Source organism: Trachurus japonicus, chromosome 3 (genome assembly GCF_045865225.1).
Source record: "Trachurus japonicus isolate A0001 chromosome 3, Traja_1.0".
Taxonomy (NCBI): Eukaryota; Metazoa; Chordata; class Actinopteri; order Carangiformes; family Carangidae; genus Trachurus; species Trachurus japonicus.
This window is the reverse complement of record NC_140909.1, coordinates 23,975,935-24,003,095: the sequence shown is the minus strand read 5'-3', so window position 1 is coordinate 24,003,095 and position 27,161 is coordinate 23,975,935. Positions and strand designations below refer to the sequence as shown.

General features: G+C 40.5%; 1 protein-coding gene and 1 long non-coding RNA gene across 3 annotated transcripts in view; one reads left to right on the top strand and one right to left on the bottom strand.

Moving 5' to 3' along the window:
• Window positions 1-27,161, top strand: part of cdh8 (cadherin 8) — a 102,956-nt gene that overhangs the window by 25,637 nt on the left and 50,158 nt on the right. For both annotated transcript variants that reach the window (XM_085767402.1, XM_085767410.1), the window contains exon 3: window positions 13,133-13,427. In XM_085767402.1, coding sequence (XP_085623528.1) covers window positions 13,133-13,427 — 295 coding nt within the window. The remainder of the gene's footprint in view (window positions 1-13,132; window positions 13,428-27,161) is intronic.
• Window positions 14,774-22,250, bottom strand: LOC146990004 (uncharacterized). The gene is made up of 3 exons (XR_015034727.1): window positions 22,144-22,250; window positions 16,034-16,163; window positions 14,774-15,089 (listed from the first exon to the last, which is right to left on the bottom strand). It is a non-coding gene; the product is annotated as an uncharacterized LOC146990004 (long non-coding RNA).

The following is a 27,161-nucleotide window of genomic DNA, read 5'->3' as shown; positions in this document are numbered from 1 at the left end:
AGGAGACGTGAGCGTTTCAGGAAGTCACTTTTGACTTTTTCTTTTTGACTCACTGTCTTGTCTTTGTCTCCAGGTTGATGGACTGAACTCTGTGGGTTGCATGCTTTCAAACCAAGACTCTTATTGAGATTTCGCATTTTTAATGATTTTTTTTTCCTTATCTCCCCCGTTTTACAAGCCGACACAGAGAAACTACCTGCTTTTTATTGGTCTTTAAAAAAAAAGCTTCTTTAGTTCAACTGCTGGATCTTATAGCTGTAATACCCCCTAGGCCTAACCTGTTTTCTTACTTTTCTTTAGGTAACCTTTTAACAGACAAAGATTGATTTTTTTTTCCCTTATTCCACGTTCTGGCAAGCTTTGTTTTGTGATAGCAAGAGAGTAGAGAGATGAGGATAACTTGAAAATGAAATAGAGGTAACAAGGGGATTAGGGAAATAGGTGAGAGGCAATTCCCATGTTTGTAGCACAAAAGAGAAGAGTTAACGACTTTTACATTAATGTATAAAAATATTTTGTGTGGCGCTCCATTATAGGGTTTTGATGTGATTAATCTCGCTGCTCCTTGGGTTTGTGTTGTTGGAGTGGTGCAACGGGCTGTAAAGGTTGGCACTTTTTTAGCCCAAAGGATATGATTATGTAAGTGAGAGAGGATATTTGTGTAATGTGGCAGAGGCAGGCTGGGGGACTTTGTCTCTGAGCGACGTGGTAATGCACTCGATGGTAGAAAGGGGCGAGGGAAGGGATAAAGGAACATGTCATTGCCTGAGACAACAGAAATGACTCTTATGTCCTCTCCCCTTGTCTACTTTTTCTCTGCTTCCTGTTCCTTTGTTCTCCCTCCTTCCCTCCCTCCCTCACCTCTCCTCTCCATCCCACCCTCCCTAACCCTCCATCTACTGGTCTGTGTTCCAGACAAAGTGTGAAACACGTATAGTGGCATCATGACACACAGAAGGAGTGCTTGTGCTTGTAGCAGCCATCCACTCCAAGGTGATCTGACATCTTAAAGCGATGCTTTGCGCAATTGCACATTTACTCAGACAAGCGTGTTGACGTCGCTGCCTAGCCAACGGACCCCTCCTGTCCCCCCTTACCAGTTTGAAGCTGGCTGCCAAGTGCTTCCGCGAAGAGGATGGCTTAATTGTTTCTGCCACAGCCATGCCTCTTCTTCATTTTTCTCTCTTTCCTTCCTAATCCCAGGGACGGGAAAATGGAGCTGTTATTTGCATGTCTAATGATACTCGATATCACAGGCCTCTCAAAGGAGAAGGCACAGATGATTATTAATATAGCCAATGAAGCCCTCATTTATACTGCCTTTTGTTCTTAGGCCTGAACAAATACTGCTTTCCAATACCTGCCTATTAAAAGCTGCATCCCCACAGAGGGAGACGTTGGCTTTGAATGTGGAGAAACTACAGCAGATACATGCAAAGCCTTTTGTTTGTGATGCTCTTTGTTAGTTTGGATGCTGGCAGAATCTCCTGATGTACAAAATAGATACTTAGTCAAAATAACGTCGCTGGGATATTGATCCCACTGCAGATGAGATTCTTAGATGTTTTACACATACAGGTCATCATCCTGTTTTCTCTTGTTTTCATTTCGCAGCAACTGGTCTCGCTCCATAAGCTGCTAATGAATCTGATGCTGTGACTCTGTCTTTGTATGGTGACTGACTTCATCACTTGCATTCACTGAACTTCATTAATTAATATAATAGTACTAGACCCTGCTGCTCTGAAAGGCCCCCACAGTGGAGCCTTGGTATTAGACAAAACAAAAGAGCTAAGCCAAAGGCGTCAGAGCCCATTTTTCAAGACACGATGCAGGAAACTTAGTACATACCTGCAGGATTTTTCAACAGCAACAATGCATGCCTTTCCAGCAGTGGCAGTTGACATTGAAACTGGCTAATTTTCAAGGCTTCTCGGGTTGAGAACAATGACTGTGACAGCTCGAACAGGCACTGTGGAGCACATCTGCATTTTTCTGCAGGAATAAGCCCGAAATGATGGCTCCAACACTGCATGTCTTCCAATTATGGAAATTTCTGCTCGGCTATGTATAAGATATATGAAACACCTCTTGAAACACACTGATTGGTAATCCAATGAAAATTAGACTTCATTTTTGACTACCTGCAGGTTTGTTGACAGTATTTTCTAATGATACATACTGAAGTTTCATATATCACAGAGTCGCCGTTGGTATATGTATGTTACTGCCAAAAAGAAAGTTGGAAAATATGCTTGAGAAAAGTTTTTGTCTCATTTCTACTTTACCTATGTCATGAATGAACCAATGACCAATGATATGACATAATGGAGCCCATGTTGTCAAATTACTTGTCATGTTATTGGTCACAATCAAACATTCAAGACTGAACTGAAAGATTGAGACCCATGAGAAAGGCTAAACAATATTATATACAAACTTTTGGTGTGAGATAGCAAACAAGTATGTGATGTGATCCAGCAGCAACTTTAAGACATGTGCAGAAATAATAGAAGAAAAGAAGAAGCAGCACTGGCTTACACAACAACCTATCCATCCATTAGCTTGGCTGGAGCCAATCCTAGCTGACACTGAGTGAGGGTAGGGTACACCCTGAACAGGTCACCAGTCTATCACGGGGCTGACGTATACATTATGTCAGCTTACACAACACACTTCCAATGAATTAAACAGCACATACTGTAACAGCTCAAATTAAGTCGTTTTTTTTTCCAGAGAGGGGCCATATTTTTTTTTATTGATGGAGTAATTTTATTTTTATTTTAATGTGGTATTGCTGCTCCTGTACAGAATATTTTTGGGTGATGTAGGACACTTAAGTTAACACCCTCCAAAAAATGAAACACCACCCACAATCTATGAAAATCACTAAATATAATATCACTACATACAAGTATTACATTGGTACAATTTGTTTAATTGTTTACCCCAATTTAAGCCATAATATTTTATTGTAGCTTTTAGTGTGTACCACTATTGTGCACATGAATAAACCATTCAAGCAGAGTCAGAATTGGTCCCTTCTGTTTATGATGGATTGCAAATAAAAGAGAACACGATCTGAGCACTTCTTCCAGAGATGCTGCTTTCAAGTACTGTAGTAATCATGTTCTCTGCAAGCTGGGACTCTCCTGTTCTGCTTTACGTTCCCAAACATAAGCTCCAACAGCTCGACCATGAAACTCTCCGTCAGCATGTGTCGTTGGTGACATTTAACAAGATCACAGAATCACGTGTTTGACAGATGAGACTGTTGATACTTAGCCACGTCTACGCTCATTCGGTCACTTGTTAAGACCTTGTGGGCGGGAAAAAAAGGAAAAAGCAAAAGAGTGAAAGAAAGAGGGCAGAAAGAAGGGAGGGGAGGGGTGGAGAGGAGTGAGAGGGGGGCTGTGGGGGGTAAAATGTTGAAATATGAATTACAAACCCGAGCAGCACCATCTGGACCGAGAAAACACACATCATAGTGGAGAGCCGGCACACTGAATTAGACTTGCTACGGGATCCATCTGCACCTCGTGAAATCAATCTCATTCCTTGATTTGATTAGGTCAGCCGCACAGAAGAAAGAGAAAACTGTTGTGCTCCTTGATTAAGCTTGTTTTCTTTTCGTGATCCCCCCCCCACCCCTCCTCCACACCCACACACCTTAGGCATGCTGTGTATACCGATGAGTTTCAGGGCCCACAGGTAGGGTAATGACAGTAGTCGAGGTTAATGCTAAGAAATCTCCCTCTATTTAACACGCAGCATGTGCACCGCAGCCCCCGTAGCTGAGCTCATTTACACTTTTCCACGGCTGTCTTCTTATTGTTTACAACATTTCAGTTTTTCTTTTTTCTTTTCTTTCCTTTTTCTTTTTCTTTTTTTCTTCTTTTGTTTGCTTTGCTCAAATCACAGGGTTTTTCCTTGCGAAAACAGCTTAATTCTGGCTTCAGAGCTCCACATGTAAAGCTGCCATGACTTGGAAACATGTTCCACCTGAAGTCTTAATTTATTTATCTATCTTTTTTCATGTGTTTTTTGGAGTTGAGGGTTGTATCAGGCACACACCAGTGAGCAGGGGGAACGTCTGAGGCGATCTTGTTTTAGCAACAACACACAATAGGTCACTCTCGAAGTGGGAGCCGATGTAGCCAGCAGCCTGGATGTATTATGCTGAATTGTTTTAGTCCTCATTCTTCCTCCACAGTGACATTGTACCCTCCTATGATTAAAATTGCATTCTCCCGTGCATCTGCACTCGCAAACAAAAGGCTTTTCATGGGTGGCTAAATCTAATTGTGTTGCCCTCTTGTACTAAAGGTAGCTGCTTTGACTTATTCTCCAGACGCAATAAATGTGCCGGTGGCTGTGAATGCAACACATGTGCCATTGCTCAAAGTGCAAGAGGATGGACACAATGCACATTAGCCCTGATTGACCTTGGTACAAATAGCACACAAATCCAGTACAAACGGTCTTGTTCTTTTGTTTGTCTCATTAATTTATGATTGTCCAAGAGGAAAATGAAACAGAATGAAAGCAGAAGGCGAAAGCTTCGCAGATAATTCACCTCCCTGTGAAACAGAAGAAAGAAAAAAAACAAAAAACTAGCTGTGTGGAGAAGGTACAACACTGTGTCTGTGCTGATTGTAATTACTGCACCTTTTCAGAGCAGAGCTGCCTTCAATTACAAACCATCACCTTTGCTTGTATGTGGGTCATGACACCATCTCTTTCCAAGTGTCTGCAGTGATAACAAATGAACAGGAAAACATGCAAGGCACTCTTTCCCCTTTTTGGCCCTGCATGAAAGCCATGTCTGACCTCTCAGGAGAGCAATATTGATTATTGTTCTTTTGTAACGAATACCCACAAATCCCCATGGACTGAAATCCTTTGAGGCCAGTGCAGGACAACAACAGTGGATAAAGAGTATTATTCTAACCATTTGTGACGAACCTGCGTTTGTTTGTTAGTGAAAAAAGAAAAATCATGAATCTATATATATTTACACAAAATGGTTAATTACTCGCATGAAAAAACATTAAAACGTAATAAAGTGACAAATAACAGCGCAAACCGCTTCCCAAAATGCGGTTAGTTTATCCAAATGACGCCTGTTTGGAAGTTTGCTCCGACATTTTGGGAGAGCTCCACTTGTGGGGGCAGCGACCAGGACCAGCGGGTCATATCAGAGGCAGCAGCCTGTTCTCCTGATGTGATAGGCCAGTCAACCTGCGTTGTCATCCTGGGTTAAGAAAGAGAGTCGATTACCTTACCCGTAGGTCTTTAGAGGTTTACCTTGTCATGGGAATAACATTGCCGGAACAGTTGGTATCGTTTATGGTCAGAACTACAACAGTATCTGATCGTCTTCGAACCTCCGATTTTCGTTCTTGATTAATGAAAACATTCTTGGCAAATGCTATTACTTTCATCGGTCTTGCGCTGGTCCAAGAATTTCACCGCATGCGTGGAGGCTAGTGGGAAATGTAGTGTGAAAACACAATTCGCTTTCTGAAAGTCCTCGTAAAGCGAAGCGTTTTCACACTACATTTATGAGCCTCCGCGCGCACCGTAAAATTATTTGACTGGCGCAGGACAGACTCATGTTTTCATTCATCAATAATTAAAGTCAGAGGTTCAAAGAGGTTCACATACCATCGTAGTTCCGACCATAAACGGCAATTCAGCTGCGTTATTCTCACGAAACCGAAAGTAAGGAAACGCTAGTCGGCTCGACCAGCATTTCCGCCATCACTAATAATAACAAAATAACGATAGAGACAGAACGATATATTTATCGAAAATGGAGCCATTAACAAGTGTGGGTAGCGTAGATTCATCCACATTAACACTAGAACCGCCAACATTCTAATCCCCCTTAAAACGCCACAGCGGTCTCCCAGACCGTCACGTGTAATTACATTGTTTCCAGTCGCAAACAGTTCTGTAAGTGGAAAAAATAAGATTTAATTTTTAGTAGTGTTAGTCCTTCTTCATATTATGTTGTGTTGGGGTCTTGATTGGATGTGGTTGGGGGGTTAGACTGAGTGATGTTACAGCAATGCTTGTTGCACCTACACACGTCTGCCTACAGCTGAAAATGACGCATCTGGACACGTGTGCTGCTCTCATGTCAAGAGGTGATGTCGCTGTTCACTGGATTTTTATTTTTTCTAGGTCAGTTTGTTATCAACTCCAGTGTTTTACAGTTATTCTACCTGGATATTACGTAGTTTAGGCTCCACGCCCACAGAAACCCGTTATTACCGGACTGGACAGCAGCCGAGATAATTAGGCTAGCCTATTATTAGGCTACGTTATAATTCAATAATCACTATAAACGAGAGTGAGTAGGCTATATATATGGCGCTTTATATCTAACACAGACTGTTAGGTCTGTGAGACCGTCTTGGCGGTTCTAGTGTTAACGTGAGACTTTTTTATAACCGAATAGAAACTCCTCGTTGTCCCTTTAATTCTTTTTAGGCGATAAATATTGGTCTCATTGATTAGTTGTTGAGAGAAACTGTGTTCAAAGTTTAAAGAAAGCCATTAAATTATGCTTTAAATGTAACTTTCTTTGTGTTTATTCTACATTAATTTGGTGATTTAATATAAATTACTATTCATTATAAGCTTCAGTCTTAAACGGATAAATGCAATTTATTTGTTGATTGTGACTGATTTGTTATGATATCACAGAGTTACAGAAGTCCTGACAGCTTGCGTTAAAGCCTAAGTTTCTGAATGCAAGCTGTGTGCATTTCTTTCTTCCCTGAGTACCCTGTTACATTTACAACATTGATACAGAATCTGGGCCTGTATTTCCTTTAAATTTGATGCTACAATATTTCTGAATTAAACTTTTCCAATGTTCACTCCATGATTTCCTCCAATGAAAAGTCTGTTTTGGTTCACACCAGAAGGGAACTTTTCTGTCTAATTTGATAAAACACTACGTGCCATGAGACAGACTGGAGGGAAAATGTTCCCAAGAATAGCTAAGTGTATCATATATCATGCATCGCACCATCTGTTCCGTACATTCAAAATGTTATTGCAATATTTAGAATTACAGATTATTCATGTAGGTGTAATTAACATAGTCAAAATCCAACAAATGGGAGGAAACTACAATTAATTTGCAGATATGTTTGAGCAGAATCTGTCTAGAGTAACTATTTAGGCTACGGTTGCCTCAGGGTGTACAGATGGAAAAAAGAAGAAAAAATGGTAGCTCTAATTTTACCACTTTGGACATAAATTACCCCTTGTTGATCCTTCATTGCTGTGCGACACTCTCTTGAATGAATTCCTCAGATTTGCTCTGTGGGACTGGGTCACGATGACCAGATGAGGAGGAGAAGTGGGCCATTAAAAACAACAAAAAAACAACTATAGTGAATGGAAAAAGGTCAACATCTGGCTGTTACAAAAGGTGCTATGTAAACTAGTCCACGCAGCACATGGCCTTGGGGTTCCCATACATTTTACATAACAACATGCAGTCTGCTGCATATTTAATGTTTAACATGACATTTCCCCCACCACTATGATTGCCTGGTCTGGTCATGCAACCTCAGCTAAACAAGCCTGTCATCTCCACCACATCAGGATCGCACTAAACATGACATTTGGAGTCAACATAGTGATGCATTATACAGCACGTTTTCATGCTGCTCTGTGCCTTTGCCAGTTTACATCATTTGCTACATTAAATAACACTGAGTCTTATGCATTGTAAGACACAGTGGTGAAAAGGAGCTACGCACTCTACTGTACATGTTCAAAGTCAAGACACTTGTACTTTGACTTACTTTTTACACTTTATTTGAAATGAATGAACAATGGTGGTTACACATTCTTGCATCAGTATTAACAATCTAATAATGTCATACATAATAACTTCTCAGTTACAAAGGCCATTTTTTTCTCCTGTAGAACAAGTACTTTTACTTTTAATAGTTCACTTTTGCACATTTTGCATTGTGGAATTTAGAAAATACCTTGATGTATTCGTACACTGTGGTACTGATATTGTACTTTACCTGAAATTCACCATCTTAGTACTTATAGGATTTAGATTTATATAAAAAAAGAAGTAATCTCTGACCCAGAGTAAATGTACTGTGCAGAGCAGACTGCTGCTATGTCTGTTGTAGCAGACATGAGTTGACAAGCTGCATCATTGTGACAACATCTCCTCCCTCTCGCTTGAGTCTCCTTTTCCTTCTCCAGTCCTACTGGTGCACATAGGAGGAGCAAATGTCCCATCTAACCATTGGGACAAGCAGCAAAAATATCATAAGTTCTCTCTATAGGGCTGCACTTAAGCATGCACACCCTGGGCCTGATTGGGGAATCTGAACACTCTTCCTCATTAGGACACAGTGATTGTTCAAGTGATTGCCATGAAAGCTCATCTTGAGCAGGGACTGACATATTTCCTCCTACGCTGACAGGATAAGTCGTCCCATGCAGCCCCTGATTGGAGGTTGTGGTTAGAAATCGGAGGTGTGTGTGTGTGTGCTTGTGCGTGGGGGCATGCACAGTAGTACTGGCACAAAGTGAGACTGCAAAATACCGCCATGGGATAATTTTTATTCCTGTGAGCCCAGGCTTTCTTCATCATCCTGAACTGCAGCTTCGGAATATATGGATGTCTTTTCTTCTCAACAGCCAGAGTGCAGCGACTCAAGCGAGAGTCGGAATAACTCTCACAGCCCGTATATACACGCTGCACTCACTGATGGCATTATGGCTTCTTTATGGTAGTTTGTTTTCACATTCATACAGTAATGCAATCACTGTATACACTGGTGACAAGCACAATGGAACCACACCTGCCAATTGTCATACATTCCAGCTTTATTCAAGGTGTCACCAGAACCACTATTACTAGACGAGTTCAGAATAAACACAGGCTGGGCAATGATGCGTGTGTCTAAACAACACCCACCCTGTGCTCAGAATATTCTATCAGTGTTTTGTGACTCAAATCTGCATTTTGTGCTACACACAAAATCATCATGTATGCGTGTATCTGTCCCGTTTTCTAAATGATAGTAGTCGCCCAGGCAACTTTGGTAACAGCACAGACTTTTGACAATCCCCACCCCACCCACACACACACATTGTCCTCGTAGATGACCATTTGTGCGTTCCACCGTATGATAATATAAAGGGCGTCCAGGCTGTTTAGAGGAGACGTCAGTGTTGCAGTTGGTTACAGCTCACCTTAACTATCAGGGCATTCAGAGTTGAAGTGGAAGTTTCTAGCCAAGTGATGATTGAATGCATGACTTTTCTTCTTGAAAAGCACTCAGTGTGCCTTTTTTTCTTTTCTCTTTATAAAGTGGAACATTTATTCACCCACCCACAATTTTTTATTAACCTGTCAGCCAGACTGCACTATAGCCTAGACAGCTATATAATTTGGTAACCTAATAAAAAGTTAAATGTTACAACTGTCCAGAAAAAGAGGCATCAAGAAAATGCACTTGGTAGAGCACAGACCTCCACCAGGGCCAATGTCAAACAATTTACGGTAAACTTCAGAGGATAAAAATTGAAATTCATAGTAAATGATGTGGATCTGCCCCCAAATGTAATGGGTTCTTCTCTGGGCCATGTCCCATCCATTCACAGAGTTCAGTGCAAATCGGTCCAGTACTTTTTGTGTAATCCTGCTGAGAGACAAACAAACAAACCAACCAACAAACAGACGCGGTCAAAAGCATAACCTCCTGGGTGGAGGTAAAAATTCAAGGCACGGTGAGAGTCCTTTGTGCACTTTGTATCCGTCTCTGTCAGGGTCAGGAAACACTTTGTCCGCCTCTGTTTATCCTCTCAGTTAAATGTTTCAATTTCAAGATTGAGTGTAGTGATGCAGCATCAGTTATTGAGGCCTATATCGTATCTTATCTTTTTTTAAGTTATTTTTTATGGGCATTTTGGCCTTATTGTGACAGGACAGAGGAGAGAGATAATTAGGGAGAGAGAGAGAGAGAAGATGACATACATGTCCATGGCTGCCGCAGCTAGGACAAAACATGTGCGGTACGTGCTCAGGTGAGCCACCAAGTCAGCCCAGTTTCCCAAATCAAATCTAAACCAGACCTTCTAACTAACATTTCTACCTCCAAATATTTAACCTCTCAGTTATTGGCCCATTTTTTTTTTGAAAAACCTACTAAAGGTTTGGATTAAGGATTAAGGATACTAATGAGGGGATTTCAGGTGAATTAAGGACAAAAAGGTTAGATAGGAACAAAGAATGCTCTGTCAATGGCCAGGTTACAGTAGGATCAGGGTTTACTGTAGTGTATTGAGTTTAAAGTCATCCATCCGCTGCACAACCAAGACCAAACTGAAGAGAGGTGTTCCTTCCGTCCCTCCAACCTGTGATAAGTGTAAGTCAACTGACATGATCCTAGGTCTTGTTTTTTTTGAGAGAGAGAGATAGATATTTTGGGAGTATTTTTCATTTGTACAGTGACATATACGGCAGACAGTAATCCCTGACAGTGTCAGCACACAATGAAAAAAGCTCAGCGGTGTACTATTTATAACATTCTTATTACATACTATGATTGTTTCTCTGGCATTTGTGGTCTTGTAATAGACTTTAAATGAGGAGGTAACAGACTGTGAGTCACAGCTGAGCTGACAGCCGCACTCTGACTGAGGCTCAAGTTAGTGGAGCTCTGCTTCTGCCACAGTGTCAATGCATTATATTGCGAGTTACTTGATAAATAATAGTTCATACATTGCTTTTGACAGTGCATGATTACTTTTAGTTAATTATTCTATACTTTGATATTTTATTCTTGTTTTAAATGCTTGTTTGCCTTTTACCTGTTTTACTTTTTGGCTATTTGATAAGTTATGTTTCACTTTTATCATTTTTTAACTTTTTTTGTATTAGTTGTCAATCTTATTTTTTTTGTGTTTATAATTGTGTGGTCTTATCAGCTATGGAAGCAGTATAAAAGGTTAACTTTGATTTATGGGTTGGTTTTTTAAAATAGAGAAGGGCAAAACATTGTGCTCTCATTGTGCAACCAAATTAGTATTTTATTCTATAACAAGACATAGTAAATGCAGTGAAATAATCTGAATCCAAGTTTTCTATCTAAGGTTTCATTTTAAACTCTCTTTATTTGTCTTGTGGTTTGGCAACTTAATCAACAAAAATATGTGTCTGATGTTCATTGCTGACATAGGTCATACAGCTATAAGGTTGTATAAGTTCTCATTCGTAATTAGTTTGGTCACTTGTCATGGAATTATTCGTTTTTCATCTCATGATTAAAGTTGAGCCTTTTGGTGTGTGCTGACCTTGAAAGAAGAGCCTGAGACATATTTTTGACATATTTTAAGACCATGGCATTAAATGGTGACCTCACTTAATAAGTATTAGTGCCTAGTGAAGCAGTGCAGTGTCATTGCCAAGCACACCCAGGATTAAATTGTTGCTGCCATATTATAAATCTCCTCTGTATGATACATGGCACAAATCAAACTGAACATGCAAGCCCAAATACTCAAATTGCCAGCCTGCGAGAGAAACACAGACATATGCAGTCAAACCAGTGCTGAACTAGGCGTACAGCTGCACATGAGTCTCACATAGGATAAAAAAAAAAAAGTCAATGACAGACCATCATTAATTTCAGCTCATTTAAAGAGTTTCTCAGTGTGCAGGATGTTGTGAGGCATTTGTGTTAATGAGCTACATCATTCATGTGAAATGATGGCACAATTAGGAAAACAAAAGTGCAAGGTGTGACAATTTAAGTGAATGTGCTTTGTCAGTGTCTGCAAACAACACCTCAGAGACGGTATATGCATAAAAGGCGGCTTATAAAGACATTGCGGGGGGTTGCGAGGTCGGGATTTTCACCGACAGATTTTTACCTTGCTATTCCGTACCCTAACCGCGTTCCCACAGGAGCCTCTGTTGAAACACTGTGGCAGGAAATGAAATTAAAGCTGCTGAATACAGATGTTTTGATGAGCTGCCCGTGTGCTCAACTGTGTGCATGTGTGTGTTTTTGAGAGGGATGCGCATTAACAAAAATACAAACTGAGAAGCTGAGGGCTGCCAGTTGTGTCACAGCTACAGCGAACACTGTGGCAGTTGTAAACGCTGTGCTCGGTGTCTCTCTCCTCCCCCTTTGAAAGTGACTCACCTTGGGGATCAAGAGGCTTACATGAAAGGTGACTTATGGTTAGAGGAGTGCTTTCTCTGTTTATGTAAAATAATGAAAAATTTAAAATTAAATAAAAAAGTTCTCTGCTTCCCTAATGTCAAAGCTTGTTGTGTTCGTTCTGACCTCTTTCTTTCCACACCACTGTATCTCCTGCTCTTCCAATTTACCTTTTTAACTTGAAATAGCAGAAGGTTTCACCCGCTCTTCTGTCCACAGATGTTTCAACGGCCTTATGTAGCATTGTCAGACTCATTAGTTATACTCAGCTCGTCCGGCGTTTGGGAGCCGACCACTCAGCCTAGCACGTAATGCAGCTTTAGTGAACTAATGAAACTGTAATTACAAAAATAATGAGGAACATGTTGTATCGTCCAGTAACTTTGGGGCTAGTTATTTGTGAGCATGAATCATCATGTGCAGAGTTTCCTCTTTAATTTTTTATGAATCCTGATACTTTTCTGCTTCTACAGTGTTATGGAATGCACAGCCAGGCCACTTCGCTAGCTTTTTCTGTGAATTTCAGACTGTAGGGAGTCATATCCCCCCACAATGTGTGTTTGTATGATGTATTTGCGATGTATAACGAGGAACAATGTAGGCTAAGGTCCATTTCCTGTGCTACTTATGAAGTTATTGTCCCCAGCGGGCCTCATTTAGCAAAGTGTAGACTACGTTGAGCCATGTTTAGTATCCCTGCTACACTCAGTCGATTCAAAGCACTACAACAAAAACAGCACATTATAGTCGTACTGCACACTTATCTGCATTTACATGGAAAGAACTTGTAGAATGTGCTGAGCCTAACAACTTGCATTCATTAAAGCTCCCCATCTGTTTACACAGTGGAATGAAGCTGGAACTTTTAAATTTGTGACCTTTTTTTTTTCTGTGCCTTTTGATTGCAGCTACACACGGACTTGGATGTGGGTGGCAAGAGCATCAAGTATGTCCTAGCGGGTGAAGGAGCGGGCACCATCTTCGCCATCAATGAGTTAACAGGTGACATCCACGCCATGAAGAGGCTGGACCGCGAGGAGAAGGCCGAGTACACGCTAACGGCCCAGGTCATTAATGCCGAAACGGACGAGCCCTTGGAGCCGCCATCCGAGTTCATCATCAAAGTCCAGGACATAAATGACAATCCGCCGCAGTTCATTGAGGGCCCATACCGAGCTTCTGTTCCAGAAATGTCCGCTGTTGGTGAGTCACAATGGACAAGACTTAATTTCTGGTCTGTGCCGCACACAGCCGCCTAATCAGTGTGTGAGATTTCTAAGACGGCTGATCTCTAATGGACTATTGCATAAAAAATAATGAGTGAATAAGAGCGAGAGGAAATGAGTATGCCTATTTACAAGCCTGCCCGCTATGAGTATCGCGGCATATGAAAATACAAGAATGATAAATCACATCAAATTGCTAGAACTTCACCCGTAGCTCAGTGCTGTGACTTAACAACTGGCATCAGTGTTAACACACACCAAATAAGGCGGCCTAATGCTAATGTCACATCCTCTTCAAACAGCCCACTCACAAAGAAGTCCAACTAACAATATGTAAAACATGTGCCAAGCAGCCTTATGTTGTGAATTTAACAAAAACTCTCACAACAGTGGGAAAGCAGGAAATGCTAAACTAAAACACTTTCACACACAATCTGAGTTCTGCAGAAGGTGAAATAGCACCATTAGCACATTTCTTTAAATGCTATCGTAACATCAGTACAGTAGGTACATCATTCACTTACTGTTCCGGTAGGGATTTTAAAAGAAAATTGCTATATTTCACTTTAAGGGCTGTGCTGTCTTATAATGTGGACCATTAGGGGATATGTTGAATTCCTAATGCTTTCTTTAACATTTTCATGTGTGCAGTCAGTTAAGTGATAGAAGGCGGTGATCACTTTACAATCAAATATTTATGGAAAGATTAGAAGACTCAGACTATAATATTTCATAAATGACAAAAAAATAAAAAATAAAACTGTAGACAAGGGACTGACAGTAGGTACCATTGCATATTAACATATTATAGAGAACTAGGAATTTAATGTATGTTTTTGCTTTTTTTCTGAGAGCAAAAATCTGCTCATAGATGGTGTCTTAATTCCAGATTCAAGCATTTTGCTGTAATCATAAACAAAGCAGATGAAAGCAAACAAAAGCATATAAAGGTTTTTTTTTTTTTTTTTGCATTTAGACTCACAAATTGTTAGCACCACACTGTCACTTAGTTTGACAGCGCTGACTGATGCTAATTGCCATGAGCTACCATTCTACAAGCCCCCACAAAACTGGTACACAAACCACTGCAAACACTTTCCATTTCACTGTATGCTAATGTATTCATATATTCACACTCTTATTGCATCCATGCATTTAAACGACCGCGGCGTGATGATCACATCATTCACATGTATAGCTCATCTAGGCCGGGTAGCGAGGCCTGCATGTGGATCAGCACACTGTGTTTTTTTTTTGTGTTTTTTTTCCTTCTTCTTCTTCAAGGAAACCTTTGCCACTGACCCCAGAGCAGCAGGAGTCATGTAGAAAATGTAGCAGGAAGGAGATCAGAGTGTGTCTTTATGCCGTTTTGACATTGGTGGAGTTCAGCGGGGGTGCTGAGGTCTGTTGTTGGGCGGTATGCGCGTGTTATTGTGTTTTCTCATCGAGCTTCCTCTTGTTACCTGTCATGAAGCTGACATAACATGCCAGGGCAGATGGTGTTAGGTATGTAATGGAATCTGTTTCGTAAATCCCATCTGTACGTTGCAGCCTCTCATTTGGCTCTTTGAGGTAACAGTGATTTCAGAGCATCATGATTCCTATGATCATTGCGGCTGATTCCTATTAGCTGCTGCTGCTGCGGCGGAAACAAAAAGGAACAAAACACAATGCAAAAGTATCCATGTAAACACAAAATTACAGTGAACTTTCGCTGTCTGAACTCCGTTACTTGATCCCTGCTGCTCATTGTTTTGGATCTCAGTCGAAATGTACTGTAGCTCTCCAAGGGTTTTGTCAGTGCAGTGCGGGGACAGCCAATAGTGATGGGGGTAGAGAGGAAAGTGGTAGTTGACAGCACTCTGTGATTTGCCAGTGGGAATAATGCATAAGAAATAAGCGTCTCTTTGTTGACTGTTGTTCCCTTTTGTCACTACTGATTAATTAAACATTCAGGAAAGCTCAGTTGTTTGCTTGAAAGGCTTTTCTTCAGCAGCTAGTTTTCCTCTTGTTAAGTTTTCATGTGCTGCGGCATTATTGGGAACAATCGGAGGCTCTGGACAAACCAACAATAAGTCATTCATCTCTCTTGCCTTCGTATTCATAAATCACCCGTGTCTCCACAGTGGTGTTTCTTCTTTATCGCACTGAAATAAGAATTTTGTGCAGGACTCAGTGGATTACTGGAAGTGTGCTGAGCAGTGGTTAACTAATAAAGTCTGCAGGAAAGGAAGCCTAAAATAAACGGATGTTGTTGAGAGTTGGGTTGTGTACGACCAAATCTCCAAGACAACAAGGAGAAATGGGGGAAGCACATGGAAGAGATGATGCATCATGTATGACGGTGAATATGCTCATGTTTCTGCTTCTTCTTCTTCTCCTTCTTCTTCTAAGCATGAATTCCCCTGCATCAAATAATCAAAAAATTGAATCCAGGCTGTAACAGGCTGCCTCACCTGACAATGTTATCCACTTGCTTGTCAGTTCCACTCCAGACTTTATCAATGTCTCACCAGGTCCTCCGCTTAACAAGAATGTATCCGCTTGCTATCCCCGAGACCACGGACAAATATCAACACCCACCTTTTATCTGTCAAGGACTATACGGCAAGATAGAAAACCCCTCCTCATTGAATGTCACCATCCCCCATAGGAAACGCTCCCCACAGCCGGATGAGATATGTGACATGGGCCGCTGAGGTCACCATGTTTCCTGTGTGCGGAGGAGCATAGAGGTTAATGGGAAATGAAGGAGAAAGACCTTTTGTTCTTCTTTTAAAAGGGCCAGTCGGATAAGACTTGTGGCTTTCTGTGACTTTTCTCTGACTTTCATTTCACTGAATGGCTGAGAATGGAGGTGACTACCATTTTAATTGTTTAGTGGACTGTCTCTGAAAGTACAGTGCAACAATGAGAGGAGGTGGAGAGCAGAGGTGGTGGCCGTACTGTAGCAGAGAAGGACAGTCAGACTAGAGTTTGATCTCATTAGTGATCCATTATAACACTGTTTTCACTTGAAATTGTGTGACCGCTTTGCTCAGAGAGGTGCTGCTATGTCGTGCTGTAGTCAAGGAGAAAAAAAACAACAACACAGAGTGCATGTGATATAGCAAGTTAACAAGCTGGGCTAGTGAGCCGGGTATGTTGAAAACATTCAATGATTCATGCTAATTACTGCAAACATAGAAGTAAAATAACACAATGTTTCTCCCACCTTGAAAAGACACGAGCTAAAACTTTGTTATTCAATGCAAAACATATTTTTAGTCCTACATGATAAACTTTCAGCCTTAATAAAGTTTGTGTGAGATATATAAAAATCCACCCAGTTGTCTTTTCGCTTTGCACCAGGCTGTAAACATGTTTATTTCTGTTGTAAATACAGCCCATTTCATAGGTGAGGCTACGGGGATTGACTCACTCCTCTAGTGGTCATTTGAGGAACTGCAGTCTTGGATGTGACTTTCGGGTTCAACGTTTGCACCTTTTTGGTAACTATTAGAGAAACAAATATGTTCTAAAGCTGCAGACCTTGATTGCTATTTTCATGAGTCAGAGGAACAAAGTAACATGTTAAGATTATGAAGAATAAAGTTGTGTGGTGAATGTGTTATCATTCAGCAGACACAGACCAACCTTTAGCATTAATTTGGAGTCATGAGTCAGGATAAATTCTCACTTATTTTCATGATTTGCTAGTGTCTGAGCACTAAAAGAAATAAAAATAACATTGTCTGTCCGCCAATTTGGAAAAAGAAAGAAAAGGCTGGAAAGGAGCTTGTGGGTTAGGAACCAAGGGCTTAATTATAAAATCTGGACATAGAATTAACAGAATTTAAAGTCCAGTGGCAAGAGAGCTGAGACACTGCAACTAAATGGCTTTGCTGCCCAGGCTGCTGTCACTGTACTCTGGGTAATCTGCAGCAGGACTTGGCACCATAGTTTCTGCACTCTCTGCTACAGGCAGCAAACTATATGAAGTAATGATTTCAAGTCAAAACTATCTTGTAAGATAAGGGTCATCCTGTTATCTGTAAATGTCAATGGAGTAGCATCTTGGTTATTCAGTTTTTTGCATAATTTGATAATAAAGCACCTCAATCAATTCACGGGAATCCCTCTAGATAAACTGTGGATATACTATATATATAGTGGATATACTATATATATAGTATATAATAATAATAATAATAATAATAATAATAATAATTATTATTATTATTATTATTATTATTATTATTATTATTGTTATTATGATCTAGTATTTACATAATAGAGGTGGACTCTGATAGTAACCACAAAGAGGAATGAGTTAACAAAGCACAAACTACAAGAGAAAGGAGATGGCGAGTTAGGAAGATAAATTAATGAGACATGAATTTGTACAGATGGAGAGACAAGCTCAGTGCATCATGGGAAGCCCCCTGGCATTGTAGGCTTATAGCTGCATTGCAAGGAGATGGTTCAAGGCAAACCTAAGCCCAGCCTAACTACTGGCAAAGAGGGAAGTTTTATCATGGCTGCCTCTGCAGAAGTATGCTTCCACAGTAGAGGAACCAGGCACCTGAAGACTCTACACAGGTCCGCCTGCAATCTGGGAGCACAGAGGGGTGCCAGGACACTAGGAACACTTTAGGATATGATGGTGCCTGACCGTTAAAAGCTTTGTGGGTGAGGATGGTGATTTGAAATTATATTTAGCCAGTGCATAGAAGCTAATATGGGAGAGATTTGAACTCTTAGTTCTTGTAAGTACCAAAGCATCATCACTTTGCATCAGCTGGAGAGCCTGTAGAGACTTGTTGAGTTCAGCCTGCTGATGAGGGATTCCACTTGTCCAGCCTAGAATAACAAATGCATGGATCTCATCAGTATGTTCTATATATGATGAGAACATACTGTATGCTGTTGGTAGATTTACTCCAGTTCCTCTGAGCAGCCTGTGAAGATCCAGAGGTGCAGTGCAGCATCTGCAGTTTTTAGGCCTATAATAAAAATGTATTAATGCAGAATAATCAGCCTAAAATGAGCTAAAATTAGGGAATTATGACCTTTCTATTTATCTATGGCCTGCCTGAGAACCCATATTTATATCCTTATTACTACAAATTTTAAATGTGTTTGTGTTACTGCATTTTCAACTAGCAGGTTTGTCCCATTGTGTATGAGTTGTCACGTTATCTTATTATTAAAAGCATTTTCTCTCCCAATGTGCCTCACGTGCCCTCAAAATGATTGAAATTTAGTTCATTTTCTTTCATTTTCTATAACAACATTAGTTTCAATCTTCATTCACTGTAGTAAAAAGTGCTGCAGTACAAACCTATTTCCTATAAATTACATTTATCGCCTGCAATATTTGTTGTCCATTTTATGTTCTAATGAACAACATCATTATTGCCTGGTATTTTTCAAATGAATGAGGTACTACACATTCAGTATGTATCACACAAGTGCAGGGCTTTAACGCCACAGATCAGGGTTTGCATCCTGAGTGCTGTCATGGTTAGGTTTAGCCAACAGAAGCACTTTGATTAATGGCATATATAAATTGTGTTTTCTGTTAAGCTAGTGAACTCGTGTCTTGAGCTGAAAGTCTTTCTCTCATCTTCACTAAAAAAGTGTCTGAAAATATCCATGAAAAGTTCAATCATGATTTGGTTGGAAGTTTGATGAAAGTGAAATATGTTTTGAAGATTTTACTGATACATTCCCTGTCAGCAATTCATGACTTGCATAATGCAATATATCCCCCTTTATAATAAAAAATATATATATATATAGTAAGCCAGTCAGCTTTATTTCCCTTCAAAAATATATGTGCTGGTGTGATGTACAATAGGAGACAGGGCAGGAACCGCAGAGCCAATACGAGCAGCCCTTTCCACACTCCACAGACTCATCAGATCCATTGTTGATAACAATATCAATTAGCACAGCTTTAGTCAAATGTAGCATTTTCTTGATTTTTGTTTTTTTTTACGTGTTGCAAAAATTCAGCGGTTGTGTAATTTTTCTTTTAATTTTAATCTTCAGGCAAGTAATGTGATTTGTCTTTTAATTGAGGGATAAAAATTCAAATCATTATCAATCCATTTAATAAAATGAATATTTGATATACTCTACCTTTCTTCATCTCCCTTATGCTCTCAGTTTCACAAGTATATTCATTAGATAATTATATTTCACTGTCACTTCAATTAAAAGGGAATTTGTTACTTATTTGTGCCCCACCATGATTCAAATTAAAATTAATTTCCATGGATTGCACAGATCTCACAGGATTAGTAGATCCTGTTTTGCTGTTAATGGGGGTCTTTGACTTTAAGGCCAGTACAAGCTGACAAATTCCCCCCGTATGTCTGTCGACCATATGCTGGAATTATGAGGCTCTGCTACCCTTCTGCAGCTAACAAGGGGGTTGCAATGTAGTTGGAAATTACAAAGTCCTGAAGTGACGCTTCAGGTAATTAGGAGGAGGTGACTAGACCCTCCTCCCCGCACTAAGTGGGGTGCAAATGACAATAATTGCTACACTGTGAAACAAACTTGCTGAACGTTGTTTTGCCAGGATCGGAGCTCGTGTGAGAGATGCCCCAGGAGTGTTGGGCTGCGAGTGTGCTTCATTATCAGGGCGATTAATAAATGGGCACGCAGACAGATGGCCCGTCTCCTCTTCGCATGGACCGTGCTCTCAGAAACCCCACCACCAAAATGAATACCTGTACGGGAGCACGGATCCTCGCCAAAATGTGTCAAGATCTGCTAAATTGGAGCGTAGACATAAAATTGAAGTGACATTAATAGATTACCTGGAGTTGATTTGCATTTTCAGAGTTATTATGGGTGTGGGTAACAGGACTAACAGGCACAGCCGTCGATGTAGGGGCCTTAATGATGTATCTGATTACGCTCTCATCACCACCGGCAGCTGGGAAAATATGTAAAGGCTTGTCATCACAGATTTGGACGATAAATGAGCAGACTTGATCAAGGGGAGACGTATGAAAATGAGCAAGATGCAGACCTTTATCAGAGCTAACCGTCTCATACTTCCAAGACCCAAGACACTGCAACAGTAGAAATCTCACTGTGATCATGCATGATTTAATAACGACCAACCAACACAAAGTCTAATATTATTTTTTACTCTATCTATCTATCTATCTATCTATCTATCTATCTATCTATCTATCTATCTATCTATCTATCTATCTATCTATCTATCTATCTATCTATCTATCTATCTATCTATCTATCTATCTATCTATCTATCTATCTATCTATCTATCTATCTATCTATCTATCTATCTATCTATCTATCTATCTATCTATCTATCTATCTAGTTTTACTGCTTACTTCTTCTACACATTTCCATCTTTGAGATCAATGAAGGGAAAGCTGGGCTATTTTGAGAGCATTTCATGCTCCACTTGGGCCAGATGTTCTATAAAAAATCCCCTTCCCAGATATACCTAAAAAATATTATTGTACTCTGCTGATCTTGCAGTAAATCTTGAGCATATCGTGGCCTTGGAAAATCTGAGTCTAAATGCATTAAATGCAGTTTAATTTGTATAAACCCTAGCAGTATTTCAGGGTCATAGCAACCCACATAAGTAAAAGGAAGCACATTTATAGTGCATCTTTTATCTGGCATTTCTCTGTTGAGCTTTGAGCAAAGAGCTGAGAGCGAGAGTGTCTGGTGTTTGTGTCTCTCTCCTCTCTGATCCTAGACTCTGGTCTGCAGCTTGGCAGATGGACTGAGTGGCAGGGGGCCCTTGGCCCTTTAACATAGTGGGCAGCTGGGCCAGTGCTGGGCTGGGGCACATCTGACGAGCGGTATCCTGGGCTGGGCAGGGACGCGGCAAACCGGCACTGTGGTGATGGTGGTGGGCGGCTCACAGGCTGAGCTAGGGTGAGAGGAGGTCAGAGCAGTGAACCTGGCCAAGGCTCTGACTCTCTCAGGCCTGTCTAACTGCCAGCCAGCGTGCACGCCAGCCTGCCCTTTTCTGTGGCCATGCTAAATGGGGATAGGACAGGCCTCCAAGGCAGAAAGGATTTAACTGACATGCAGGAGTTTCTCTGTAAATAACCTGCTACTCCTATCTATCTCACCTCATTTGGCAATGGCATCTGCACTTGTGTATCTGTGTGTGCGTGCATGTATGTGTGTGTGTGTGTGGATGTTTTGGTGGGCTTGCTTTTTTTCCACCTCATTTTGTGTCTTTGATACTTGTCACCTGTCAGTAACCTTGTGACTTTTTCTTCACTGCTCTTATCTTCACCCAGCAACTGAAAGCAAGTCATCAGCATCTTTTTGTTTTACATTTAACCACTATATAGAAAAAAAAGTAAGTCAGGTGTTCCCCTAAGCCTAAAACATGTTGTTCAGGACAGAAAAAAACAAACAAACAAGCAAATAGAAAATTATAAAAATAGCAACGTACACACCAGTGTCAGGTGTTCAATAGCACATACAAATGTGTATTAGTAATTCATCAAGTGTTATTTATTCTCCATTGTACCCTTGCAATATGTGTGGAGCATCATCAGTCATATACTGTAAGCCCTTTAGATCCTCCAGGGGCGTTATTTCTTTTCTAGAGGATGCAGGCAGATATACATCAGATGCACACACTTTACACATGCACAAGTGCATATAAGCCCATGTGTGTACTAAAACGCATACCATCTCTGTGTTAGCATAAAGCCTCCATACGGTTGTAAAGATGCTGTTGTTCAGGTGTAATTTGTCCCTGTTCCCTTGTGTAACCCGCAGAGACGCACTCTCTTTGTAACCCATTCCCTCTCTCCCTCTTTCTCTCTCTCTTTTGCACACTTTATTTCTGTTTCTCTGAACTTCATCCCTCCCTTTCTCTTTTGCTCACCATCTCTCTCTTTTGCTAAGCTAATGCTCTCTCTCACTCTTCCCTTGAGGGAGAACAAAAAGTAGCTGGCTTCTAGGTAATGAAGCCCTTCAATGTGATCTGCATAAGATTGCCTCCCTCGCTGGCCTGGCTGCCTTGCCCCGATGAATAGCAAAAGACTCTCAATGAGACTAAGGACAAAAAGCAACCATTTTCTGTAGCCACGGTGTCGTTTCTCAAACAAATTTGCCCTTTTTTTTTTGCTGTGCCCATGAAGTAGAAAGAGAAGGAAAATGAAAAGGACGAATGTGAATAACCAACAAAGTTCATGAAAGCAAAGGTGAATGAGAGAGGGTGTGCATATGTGCGTTTGTGTTACGATGTGTGCAAACTGTTGTGTGTCTCTTTTTTTGCAGTGATAAGGGGGATGCAAAAAGCTGAGGCTGTCAGAGATGCCACCCTCTGTGCTGCCGCGCTGAGTGGATGTGATTAAATAGATTTCATGTAACAGGGTCAACAGTAGTACAATGGGTGAAGGAAGCAAAGGTTGAAAATAAAAATCATTTGGCTACATAATATTTTATTTATTATTTATTATTATTTTTTTAAAGCAGTGGTCTTACAATTTACACACGGAGAGACATTTACTCAAAAACACATAATCCTTCATATCCCAGGTTACTGTCCTGTTTAATTAAGTGTGTGTAATGAAGGTTTTTACAGCCTTGAAACGCGTGTAAGCCTCTTCTTGTGGTGTCATGCTGTCATACACCACTAATCACTGCATCAAGGTCAGTTAATCAGTTTGAGAGTGAAAACAAGGACAACCACATCCTCACTTCAGCAGCACTGCAGGAGGAGAGGAACTGCTCCTGTTTTAGTGTGGCTGAAGACACTGCCATGTCCTCTGGTGGCCACTGGTGGGCAGAGGGCTAACTCTGACTGATTGACTGACTGACTGACTGACTGACTGACTGACTGACTGACTGAGTGACTGACTCAGTGAGTGATTCACCTTCTGAAAATAAAAGCGTAAAGAGTGTGGTAGGAAAATCTCACAGTGTCTCACTGAAAGAGAACTGTTCACTCTTATTTGACGGAACATCATATAGTAGCTGATGTGATATTCATTATTGTGGTTTTCAAGCAACAAATATGAAACATTTCAATTCCAGCTTCTCATTTGTAAAATATGCTGCTTTTTCTAACTAAAAAAAACCAAACGTATTTAAACCTTGTTCTTGTCCATGAATTGCAATGGACATTTATCACAATGTTATGAGTTTTACTGACCAAATCATTCATGGATCATTTGAGAGAGTAGAAACAGCAGGTTGAACAATGATTAAACTGATGGTAAGTCACAGCTCTAATTGTAACGTGTTTGATACTGGGACAGAACAGGTGACAAAGCCTTTGTTATCTATTGGCATTGGATTTGAATCTGCACATGTCTGATCAGCCACTAATGGCAGTATTAGAGACAGCTTGTGCACAATGAAAATTTCACACAGCCTATTATGATGACTAAATTTAAAAGCCCACTGCAGTGATGTGGTGTTGCATCATGATAAAGTTGGAGACTTGTAATAGAAAGACAGAAAATCAATGCGGGATAGACTGAGATATCCCATTTTTTAGGTCCTAATTTGGTTCAGCTTCAAAAGACAGATTCCACGGATGTTAAAATAAACTCTTGTTAGCCTATACACCTGTGTGACTGCATGGTGAATGCCAATGTCTGTTGAACACCACACTCACTATAATACAGGCTTTCCATTAGTCTCCAAGCTCATAGGTAGAGAATCTTCAGGCACCACAAAACCCTCATACACTCAAAAAACTGACCCAGGGCATGTGTTCAATTAACAAACCAGAAATATGTTCACATTAAATGAATTAATCATGTTTATGTTCATTAAATGATTTGTTCTTGTTGGTTTAACATGAATCAAGGAAAAGTTAGATGAATTAGATTCATTCATTTCAGTCCAATGAGACTGAGGTCCTTCAAATCAATGACTCTGATAGGGACAGCTACTGCGCATGCGCCACACCCACCGGAAGCAGAGAAATTTCAAAAGAAGAAAAAAAAGTCGGAGTGGAAAGTTTGATGTACGTTTGCCACAAGTGATATTGGTAAGTAATTTAGATGTATATATACAAGAGTGTATTGAATTAAACAGCGTGAGTGATGTATTGTACACATTAGACATTTGTGAGACATATTTTAGTCACTCGTTTTTCTCAGTTAATGCTAACTTGCTATGGCTAACAAAAACGAGTGGAGAAGAGGGGAAAAAGCGCATCATGTTTATGGTTTCTGAGTCCGTTTAGCATGTTAGTCGGTGTCCGTTCGTGTGTGTGTGTGTGTGTGTGTGTGTGTGTGTGTGTGTGTGTGTGTGTGTGTGTGTGTGTGTGTGTGTGTGTGTGTGTGTGTGTGTGTGTGCGCGCGCTCGTGCGTGCGCGTGTGTACGCGTGTGCTCGTGCTCGCCTCGGTTGTGTGCTCTGGTTAAACAGCGTGTGACGTGCCAGGATGTAGTCATAGCCACACACAGTTACAGCGCTGCTCGACTACCGGCGTTTATGATGTCTCGTCATTTTTCAGCTAAGAGCAGGCTAAATAACTGATGGACGACCATGAGTTGGAGCTGCAGTTCTGGGAAGGTAGCAAACGGTCTAAATCTGTTGATGCTCTATGATGCTATGAAAGCTGTGGTGCAGTAACTTAGGCTATGTGTCATCTCGATGAAGACATGTCATGTCTTCAATGTATGTAACTGCAAGTATTGTAATACTTGCTATAGATTATATCTATAGATTATTCACTATAGAAACATTATGTTGTATTAACCTTTTTTAAACAATTTCTCTTTTTACCAGAAATACATCCCAAAATAAAGGAGTGTCCCCATGCCAAGTTGTTAATATTTTTGTCTGTGTGTATTCATTTATCATTTGTTAATGTTTTTGATTTTCTTTCTTTTCTTTCAGTGACGTGTATGTGGCAGTGCAAGTCTTGTGTCGCCAGAGAGAGTAGTAGGTAATTACTTAAACATTATAAACTACATCATCATTATTATTCTGTCTCCTCCTCCCTCGTCTGTCTTCCTTCCTTTTCTCTATCCTCCTCCCTCGTCTCTGTCCTCCTTCCTTTTCTCTATCCTCCTCCCTCGTCTCTGTCCTCCTTCCTTTTCTCTATCCTCCTCCCTCGTCTCTGTCCTCCTTCCTTTTCTCTATCCTCCTCCCTCGTCTCTGTCCTCCTTCCTTTTCTCTATCCTCCTCCCTTTTCTCTATCCTCCTCCCTTGTCTCTGTCCTCCTACCTGTTCTCTGTCCTCAGACGGACAGCTGATACTATTGTGATAGTATTGTGAATCGATTTTTTTCCTTCCACCCATAATATCATGACGGTACAGCTACAGTAGTAATAATGATAAGTGTATTGTTGATGTTTTTCAGATCGACAACGAGTTCATACGCATATGAACTGTACCTCTGCTATCAACATTTTGCTGAGCTCGACCAACACTCTCCACGCATGATGGAGCTCTTTCGAGGGAAAGGTGGAGCGGCACAGGAAAAAATTAGAACTATGGTGGCCATTTCCAAGGTTTGTATTTAGTTTTTCAAAAGTTGTGCAAAAGTTCAGAGAGTCCGTTAATACTGTGGAGTTTCTTTTTGGAACTGCTGCCTAAAATGCAGAATATTGTTAAAATGGGTTCCTTTTTTTTCCAGGATGACACTACATACAAGATGAGCATGCATCCTCAAGTCCTTGCGACTACCTGAACGCAGACCATGAGAAATCCGTGAAAGAATATATGGTGAGTTACATGCACGAGGTGTGACAAAGTAGCCAGTCAGAGAAAGCACATATTTACTTGTTGGATGTGTTAAATTTGAAGCAAAGGGTGGTAAATATTGCATATTAAAACGTGATACCCTGTATAACTAACCCTGTATAACTAAAGTACATTTTGCTTTGCCCTTGTTTTTCATCATGTGCTATTTCTCATATTTCTGCAAGGTTGAAAACTAGAGATATAATTGGCTGAATGTATGTTTTAAATGTCCTAAAACAATATTATTAACCATTTTAATATATTTAGTACAAATCCTGGCCAGAATTGAGCCTGTTTGTTGTGTAACATTATCATTTTACATCCCTCAAACATAAATGACATCTGTTGTTTGATGCTAAGTACTGTTACTTTGAAAGCATAAATTAGAAAAAAAAAATTCATAAAATTAACGTTTATGCAGTGTTCTTGCTGAGGTTGAAGCCTATTTCCACATTTTGTCTAGACTCATATCAAATGTATTTATTGTCATATTTTACTCCATAGAGCGCAAACACGGAGGCCAAGACTTCAATGGAGCAATCTGTGATGGGAGTGTACGTCATACAGGAGGGTGCAGAGCCTGGAGATGATCCAGAGGACATCGGCGTCCTGATTGAAGGTGTGGGGATCCTCAGTGGTTTGGGGGACACTGCGATTGCCTGTGCTCTGTTATTTGGACTGTCTGAACCTGAGCTACCCACGCTCCAATGCACTTTGGATGGGTGGAGGTTGTCATCCAAGGCACAGCTCCTGAAAAACAAGCTTTTGAATAAGCTTGATCAAGACTGATTCAAGGGTGGCATTTGCCCACATATCTGCCAATGCAGATTTTTGTTTTTGAAAGTTCAAGATTAGAAGAAAAATGTTTCAACAGGCAATTTAGGTTGCACAGTGGACTGAGATTAAGATTGTTGTCTCCTATGTTGAAAAGTATCGTGTGTGTGTGTGTTTTTGTGTTTGACAAAGGTTGAAAAAATGTTGCATGTTAAACTTTAAA